The 8580-nt window shown below is 61.8% G+C and overlaps 1 protein-coding gene across 2 annotated transcripts; it reads right to left on the bottom strand.

Annotated features, from left to right (window-relative positions):
• Positions 1–5635: 5635 nt before the first annotated feature.
• On the bottom strand, positions 5636–8255 carry CBX8 (chromobox 8). 2 transcript variants are annotated; one of them, XM_044247289.1, is made up of 5 exons: positions 8119–8255; positions 7683–7726; positions 7433–7498; positions 7244–7310; positions 5636–6790 (listed from the first exon to the last, which is right to left on the bottom strand). In XM_044247289.1, the coding sequence occupies exons 1-5, from the start codon at positions 8185–8187 to the stop codon at positions 5891–5893; spliced, it is 1146 nt and encodes a 381-aa protein (XP_044103224.1). In that variant the 5' UTR covers positions 8188–8255; the 3' UTR covers positions 5636–5890. The 2 variants fall into 2 exon arrangements, with proteins under 2 accessions (XP_044103224.1, XP_044103223.1); XM_044247288.1 differs by lacking the exon at positions 8119–8255 and having other exon boundaries at positions 7683–7903.
• Between the last annotated feature and the right edge of the window lie 325 nt (positions 8256–8580).

Below are 8580 nucleotides of genomic sequence, written 5' to 3'. Positions count from 1 at the left end.
CTTTGTCAGCCTGGTTTATATCGTGCGTGATGCCTGGAAACAGTCGTCTCCCTTCACTTGCCCTTTCTCCAGGCAAAACACTCTGGATGTGGACTGAACCGAGGGACCAAAACATCTAAGGCTTCGTTCGGGAAAGGGTTAGCCCCTTTCCTGGAGCGGGGAAAAGGGTGTTTTTCTCTAGGCGAAGGGGTCGGGTTGGTTACGACTGTGACCCCTACACCAGCAGTTCACAAAGGGCAATTTGGCCACGACTGGACATGATTCTGGTGGTCACACCTTGGGGGCAGGGGGGAGTGTCCCTGCCCCTAACATCTAGTGGACAGAGGCCAGGGACGCTGCCTGACATCATAAACTCACTTTGAGACCTTTTCCAGAAAGTGATACTTCAAGTTAACCCCAAAGACATTGTGCTGGAAAGTTCCATGACCCCTTGAGTCCCCTCCTGGGCTTCCTCTTTAAAAGGACACAGCTCAAAAATCACAGGGGATTTGCTCCAGAGGTTTGGAGTCACGGGTGCCACTGTAGTCCTAACTCTGCTCGTAAGAAGGAGGTTTGCCTATTCTAGAACCTTCCCTGGGCCTTCAAGGTTTGCATCACCCTTGGCCTGAATTTGTTCATAAATTTCAGCCTGCAGGGAGACACAATCTCCCTTTGAAGTGACAGAAGTTGGACCTGGATGTTGGCCTTCGTTGGCAGGCTAGTTGGGGCGAAGGCCTGAATGTTTTCCCTCCGGAGGAGGTTTTCACTACAAACAGAAATGCGGCCCACTCTCCAGAAAAGGCCGGGGGATTGGAAGTGCAGCTCCTGGGGGACAAGGCCGCAGGCCTGCTGTCTTTGTTGCCCCTGCAGAGAGGCTGGGGCCGTTTTGTTTTGGAGAAAGAAGGTGGGCAGGGATGACGCCTGCCTTGCTGGCTTCTGGCTTTTGAGAGCCGCAGAAGGGGGGGGGCGGGGATGGCAGGGAATGAGTGGGCACCCCGCTGCCCCCGGTGGCCAGCCGGGCTTTCCGTGGGAGCCCCTGTCTCCAGAGCCTCCGCCAGACGGGTGCGGGGGCCCTGACCCACACTGGCCTTTGTTCGTTTCTTCGCGGCTGATCTGATGGCCTAATCCACCGCCTTCCCAGAAGAATGGGCTGGGCTGCCAAGGGGCCCGACCCGGCCCGCGGCCTCCCCCGTCCTCAGCCCCGCGCCGCGGGGTCCAGCCCAGGGCGCCCGGTAGTACGGCTCAGCAAGGCTTAGAGGATCCCGGCGGCTGAATACCCCCTTCCTGCCAGCGAGGGAGGGCGCAGAGGGCGCGCCCACCGTGGCCCACCGCGGCGTGCTCTGCCGCAGCTTTCCCGGCTCCTCTGGAGGCCCAGAAAGGCACCGGCCGAGCGCTCCGCTAATCCAAAACCCCGGAGGGGGCGGCGCCGGCAGAGGGACAGAGGCCGTGGCCTCCAGAGGGCGCGCGCGGCTCGCGGACTTGGAGCCTCCGGCTCTTGGGACTCGCAGAGGACGTTCCCCACCTCGGGCTCCCAGCTGCCCCGGGGAGCCGAAGTGCGCGACCCCCTCCGCGACTGCTCCCAGGCGCCCCCGAAAGCCTCCGTCTTCCAAGTCTGCGGAAGAAAGCCCCGGCCCCAGTGTCCAGGCCCCCAAGGCTGGACGCCGCGGAGCGCCGCCAAACACCGAACGGCTCGCCTCTCAGACTGCGGCTAGATCGAGGCCCCTCTGGGTCCGGAGGGCTTTTTGGCGAGAGCAGGAAGTCAGAGCACGAGCCTCCACGGCGCTGGATGCCGGCCTTCTCGCCGTCGAGCCTCTGGCGGGCGGCACAGAGCCTCGACTGGGATCGGTGCATTGTAAGTATCAAAGGGACAGAAAAATGGATTCGATCCGCCGCGCTCCACGGAGCCATAAAGATTCCAGTTCAGCCAGCGGCGGCCACAGCCGCCGACCCTGCCCTAGGGAGCAGGGGAGCCGACCCAGGGCGGAGGCGGCCCCGCGGGCAGAGTTCTCCGCACCTGGTCTCCTGGAGAGCCTGCCAGGGGAACGGGTACCGCGCAAGGAGCTCCCGGTCAAAGCCGAGGTGGATGGTGACCAGCCAGCCGGGGAAAGGGGACAGAGTGGGCACCTTCCCATCTGCCTAAACACCAGTCCCCTCCGCTGCCCAAACACCCAGGAGAGGTCGCCTGAGGGAGTCCCGACCGAGCAGCTGGGCCGCCGCTCAGGGGCTGGCCGCCCGTGGAGCACCTCGCCAAGCCACCCCACTTCATCCCCAATCCTGACTCTGCCCCCCGCGGCCGCAGGCCCTTCAAGTCCGAAGGGCACTCAACGCCCCATGACCCGCTGCCCCGAGCCCCGGCGCCAGTCGCTCGTTCCCTCCCCGATCCTCCCACTCAGCTCTCAGAACTGGGGAAAGAGGCGCGGAAAGCACCGCCAAGGGCGGGGTCCCCAACCGGTTGGCCAAAGACTGGAGATGCGCGGGCGAACGCGTCCCAACGCCCCTCCCTTCGCGCTCTGCCGGTGCGCCCAGGTCTGCGCTTCTCTGCGCCACAAGGTGCGGGGGTGGGGTGCCTACTGGGGTGGGACTGGGACAATGCCACGGCCGCCTTCGGGTCCGGAAGGTGGCTCTCCCAAGCCGCCCCACGTTAGCGCCCTGCAAAGTCTTCCGCCCGGAAGAGCCAAGAACCCCCATTCCCACCCTGAGCTCTGGTCTCCCGCGACCGCGCCTCTCCCGGCGTTGGGGCTTCTACACCCCAAGAAGACCCGGGACGGAGAGGCTGGCGGGGGGCGGGGGCGCGGGGCTGCGCCGCGGCAGCGCCAGGTTCACTAATCACATCAGCGTGCTCTGCGCCGGCTCCCAGCAGCCAGTTGCCTAGCAATATCCGCGAATTCAATTCCTCAATCAATAGGCGCGAGGCGCTGCATTTCGGGGAGCGCTGGCGAGGCTGGGTGGGTCTGGGGGACGGGTCCCACGACAGCACCGGGAAGCAGACCCGGAACCGCCAGCCTCGAGTCTGCGGGGCGCCGGGCCTCGGGGACCAGCGCCATCGGGTCTAGGGATGGGGAGCGCGGCGTGGGGGGGGGACCCCGCCAGAAGAGAGGGGGCCCTAAAGGTCGTGCCCATCTTCCTGATGTCCCCGAGTTCTGCCTGGGTCCCAGAGAAGTGCATCCCGTAGGTGAGGAAAACCACGACCTCCCCCGGGAAGCTAAGGAGAGACATACCCCACTCCCACCGGAGCCCACCTCTCCCCCCTCCCCCAACGGGAAGTTTCCCGAGTTGGGGACGCGCCTTTGCTGGGGGAATCCTCCGGGGCCGATGGGGGTGTGAGTGGGGGCGGTGGGATGGGTAAGGAGACTGGAAAAAAGGGTCCTCTCTCCCGGGACCAGTGTTCCCTCTGGTGGGGGGCGGGGAAGGGGAAGGAATAAAACTGAGACGTGTCTCTATTTACAAAGTATATATTTAAACACGTAGAAAGCGGTATTGGATACAGACATTCACGACCGCAGAAGATAGGTACCGAAGCTTCGCTCTTGAGCTGAGGTGGGGATCGATTGGAGATTTGTACAAATCCTAGAATTAAATAAACTCCACACGCGCACATCCGGCGCGGTTGCAGACTCCCAGCCACGAGGCCCTGGCCCCTGCCCACCCCCACCCCCAGGTCAGCGTCGCAAGAGCGAGCGGAGAAGACACACACACGCACGGCCACGGACAGACGGCGGACAGAGGGGCGGCGGGGGCAGAACCAGGCTGGCCTCGGAATGTCACGTCGGAAGGAAGGGGCAGAGTCAGCCCCGAGGGAGGGAGAGGGGAGCCACGAGAGGACGGGAGAAAGGAAGGCGGCAGCCAGGTGGACACGTGTCCCTGAGTCACCGTCCACTGGGCGACAGACACGTCCCTTCGATGAAGCTTCATCTGAAAACAGCGTCCACATTTTAGTAGATACACTTAGTCAACGGCGCTTCTTTATACAAAGTCTAAAATACCAGCTTTACAAATGTGAGCGGATAAAAATCCCCTTTCTGGGGGCTTCTCTTTATAGGCGCAATTTGATATTCAAAAACAAATAAAATCACGTAGTACACCGTCTTCCTCTTTTTTGCCCCTCTCTAAAGGCAAGCAAGTCTGGAGGAGAGAGGGAGGCGGGGAGGTGGGGAGTGCGGAGGAGGACGAGGCTACAGCTCCCACCCTGCACCCCATCCAGAAGCTCCCCCCGCCCCGGCCCCCCGCCTGGCTCGCCCCGAGTCGTGCCCCCGCCCGCGCGCGGGGCCCCCACGCCCTTCCTAGACGAGCAGCGGCCAGTCGGATCTTCCTAGCCCTTTAAGGGCGGGGGAGGCCAGGGGGCCAGGGATCAGTCCTCCAAGAGAAGGAGGGGTCGGGGGGGAGGGGAACAGATTTGTGCTTTCGAGTCCAAAGAGGGGCGCGCGTTCTGCGTCCCTGGAGCGCACGGGGGCGCCCGGGCCCTGCCGCCGCGCACGGCCTCCCCCGCCGCGGCCGTCTCTTTTCAACTCCCGCTCCTCCCGCCCCCTTTGGCGGAGTTTGAATGTCGAGTTCAAATAGAGAACACTCCGCGAATCGAAAAGGCCTATAAATTATAGCTTTTGCTTTTAAGAAGGGGGGGGAGGGAGGAAAAAGCAAAAGTTCTGATGCGCATTCTTGGATGAAAACCTCGCCTCGCCCCTCCTTCCCCTCGCCCGCAGGAGCCGCCGGGGATGCGGGTCCTGCCGGGCCCCGAGCCCCCGCCGCACTCCCCGCCAGGCCTGGGCGCGGAGCCCCCGCTCCCGGCCGCGCCCGCCGCCGCGCCTCCCTCCGTGGTCCCGCAGGGTGGGCCTGCCTGGCCGTGCGTCCGTGCGAGCGCCGGCGGCCCGCCCTCCCCGAGGGAGGCAGGCCAGTCCAACTCTTCCCGGGAGGCGGGGGCCACCGTCTCTTCTGCAGGCGAGGCTAGAGGACGCGGAAAGGAGAGTGTCCACCCCCAAACACTTTTCCTGGAAAACAACAACTGTCTCGAACTCTGGGCACGGACATGCAATCCTCCCGGTCTATCCTGGCATTTCGGGAATGTAAACAGATTCGCTGGATTTCTTTTCTTTCTGTGGAGTAAGGAAAGGAATCGAGGGAACCGGGAGACTCTGTCCACATGACATACACACGATCTGATCGGTGTGCGTCACACACACGTCAGCTCCCGTAAAGTGCATTTCCTGATGTGGTCCTGGGGGGATCTGCTGGTCCCCGCCCACCTGCAACTTTTACCTTCAACATCACACACAAAAGTTATTCAAGTGAATATCCCACCCCCCCCAACAGACTTCTCAATCTTAAAAAAAAAAAAAAAAAAAAAGGCAAAACACACTGACCCCACCCCCTTTTTTTCTGATTGGGGAGCCCATCTTTTGTTGGCCTGGTGGGCCAATGGGAAGAGAGAGAAAACCCGGGTCCTGCTCGGTTCCAGGGGTCTGCCAAGGGGCTGTGGGAAAAGGGAGGAGGGGCGAGGTGGGTAGGCTGAGTCCCTCCGGACACCATCAGAGGTCCAGTACCCAGGTCCCCAACCTCCCTAGTGCCCTGGGTGGCCGAGGGCCGGCGACTCAGCCCGTCTGCCCCAGCTAAACCCCACTAAGTCTCTCTTTCTCTCTCTCCTTGTTTAAATAAAACAACTTCAAGAGTTGAAATATATATATTTAGATATTTTTTCTTAAATAACATATTTACATCTAATAGAAAATATAACTCTAGAGATAATCTTTCCAACCAAAACTGAAGGGAGGGGGGAGGAATGGAAAGGGCTGGGCGTGTGAAGTTAGGGACAGGACCAGCCAGAAGGCCGCCTCCCACCCAGAAATAAAAAGCGTTATGCCAAGTTTGCGCTCCCACTCTCTCTCCTGCTCTCTTGTCCTGGGATCACCCACCCAGCAATTCATCTTTTCTCTTTAAAAAAGCCTTGGTCCGTGTTACTTTCCTTAATGGTGACGGTCAAAAAGTTTGAGGTCACGTCGGTGACCACCACCTTCTCCAGGTTGGTCAGAGAGGGACTCCAGGACTCCTCCTCTGGGTCCCCCAGGATTCTGGCCACTGGGATCCTGGCGATGAGGGAGGGCCTTCCCCCCTGGGCCCCCATGTCCCGATACAAGCCCCCCACAGAGCCGGGGGTGCCTGAGCCATGCCGGACCCGGGGGCCACCTGGGTCCATGGTGCCCTGGCCTCTGGCCTCCAGGAAGGTGGCCCTGTGCTTTATGACCCTGGCCGGAAAGGTGTCCACAGCCAGCTTGCCCGTGGCCTCCGCCGGGCTGGGGTTGGCCACACCGCACTGGGCCAGGTCCGAGTCCTGCCTCCGGGCCAGCTGGATCACGCTGTGGCCAGCTGGGAACTTTCCTGCCCCAGAAGGGGCCTCGTCCAGCTTCCTGCCCTTGAGGTACTCTCCCAGGCCATCACTGGCTTCTCCCAAGGGCCTCTGCGAGGGGTCCAGGAGCTCCTTCCGGGGCTTGGGGCCTCGCTTCTTGGAGCTGTCTCCGGGTGAGCTGGGTTTGTCTTCCGTGCGGCTGGCACCCCGCTCCCGGTCGCGCTCCCTCTCTCGTTCCCGCTCTCGCTCACGCTCCCTCTCCCGCTCTCGGTCCCGGTCCCGAGGGGGCTCCACTCGGCAGGTGCTGCTAGGGCTGCTGCTGCTTCCTGGTGGGGACAGACCCATGTTCCGAAGGCCCTCACGAGCGCGAGAAGTAGAGGCCAGGTCCTGGGGGGCGCGTCCAGGGTAGGGGATCCGGATGCCTCGGGCCGAGTCACTTCGGAACTCGTAGGTTTTGGCCTTTGCCTTGGCCTGGGCCTGCAGGAGAGAAGGCATGTCAAAAGCAGAGCAGGGGCCCCTGCCTACTTCCCCCCAGGACCCCTCTTCCAGCGGGGGCCTTCCTGCTTCACCCTCTGATGCCTCAGAATTTCTATATGGGTGGGGTTGGGGTTTAGGGGCTGCAGTCTGGGGGACGCACTGGAGAATTCGTCTGGAAGCAGCCATTTGCACCAAACACACTTCTTGCTGGTACTGGATTATATGTCAATTGGGGATGGCCATGGGCACAGTCCTAGCATGGCTAAGCCCCTTTCCCCAAGACACCCCTTGGCGCCACCACTGACCAGGTGACAGCCTGTCTGGGGACTCCTTCTTACATTATAAATAAGCAACATGATGGGACACCCCAAAGGTCCATAAGCCCTCAGAGCTCCCTTCCCAAAAAACTCACACTACAACATTGCTGCCCACCACTGGGCACTGCCATCTTACCTTGAGGAGGAAGGTTTTGGGTTTGGGTCCTCGCTTTTTGGGGCCATAGAGCTCCATCTCCCGTTCCCTAGAGACAGAAAGGAAAGAGAAAGGGGGGGTGCGTGTGTGAGTAAAGAATCTAGTGGGACTCCAGTCCAGGCTGAACCCGTGTCCCTAAGTTGAGGGTGTGAGCCTTGAAAGGGCCTGTACCTTTCCTCAAAGGCTGCGAGCAGGCGGGCATCCAGGATGTTTTCCTCGGGCTCCCATGTGCTGTACCTGGAGGGAATCAGGAAGAAGTGGGCGTCAGTCCCGGGAGCAGGGAAAGAGCGGCGGGTGTGTGTGTGTGTGTGTCTCTAACTTTTCTTGCATTGTGCTGTATTTCCACGTAAAAGGAAAAAGAGGAAGAAAGAAACCTCCCGAACAACAGTCTGGGGCTGAGAATTGCATATAACCTACTTACTTCTGCGACCAGCCTTTCCATTTCACGAGGTACTCCATGCGTCCCTGCGGATGCAAAGGGGAAAATGCGTGTGTGCAAGGGGAGAAATGCATGACGAGGACACAAGAAATACATGCAAAAAATGCATGCACCAAATGAATGCGCGAAATCCCACCGCGAAAGGCACGCGCTCGCCGCATCACCCCTGCACGAAACGCTGCACAAAGTGCATGCACCGGCATCCATCCCCCCACCCCGCCCCCCACCCATGCAATCTGTGCATCGCTGCAAGTCTAAGGAAAGCGCCTGGGCTCAGAGCCGCCGCCGCCGCCGCCGCCACGGCCGCGGCCGCTGCTGGGACCTGGGGGAAGGGAAGCTGGGCTGCAGCAGGGGGAGGGAACCCAGGCCGGGAGGGGAGGGCTCGGCCAGCCTCGGTCCGAGGCCCGGAGGTACCTACTTTCCGTATGCGCCGCTTCAGGAGGGCTTCGGCCGCGAACACCCGCTCCCCCACCGCTGAAAGCTCCATGTTGACTCGCCGCTTCCCCCCTTGGCCGCTTCCAGGAGCAGAAAAGCAGCAGCCAGCGCACGACAGACCATAATACTCTCCCGCTGACGTCAGTTCTCCTCCCCCTCCCGCGCGCCCGCTCCCTCCCCGCCCCCCTCCCGCGCGCCCGCTCCCCCCTCCCCTCCCGCCCCGCGCTTCCTCCGGCCCCACGTGTTGCTAACGACGTTGCTAAAGCCGAGCGGCTGGGGCCTGAGCCCCTGCGCGCTGATTGGCCGAGCTCTGGGCCACGCCCCTCTCCCTTTCTCCCCCGCGTTGCTACGTGACCCGCGTTCCAATCGCCAGGGGGCGGAGTCCGAGGCTACTCCAGAGACAAGCGCGAGGGGGTGGGGGCCGCCGCCGGAAGTGACATAGCGG

This window comes from Neovison vison, chromosome 5, assembly GCF_020171115.1.
Source record: "Neovison vison isolate M4711 chromosome 5, ASM_NN_V1, whole genome shotgun sequence".
In the NCBI taxonomy this organism is placed as follows: Eukaryota; Metazoa; Chordata; class Mammalia; order Carnivora; family Mustelidae; genus Neogale; species Neogale vison.
The sequence above is the reverse complement of the archived record's forward strand: the minus strand, read 5'-3'. Positions and strand labels throughout refer to the sequence as shown.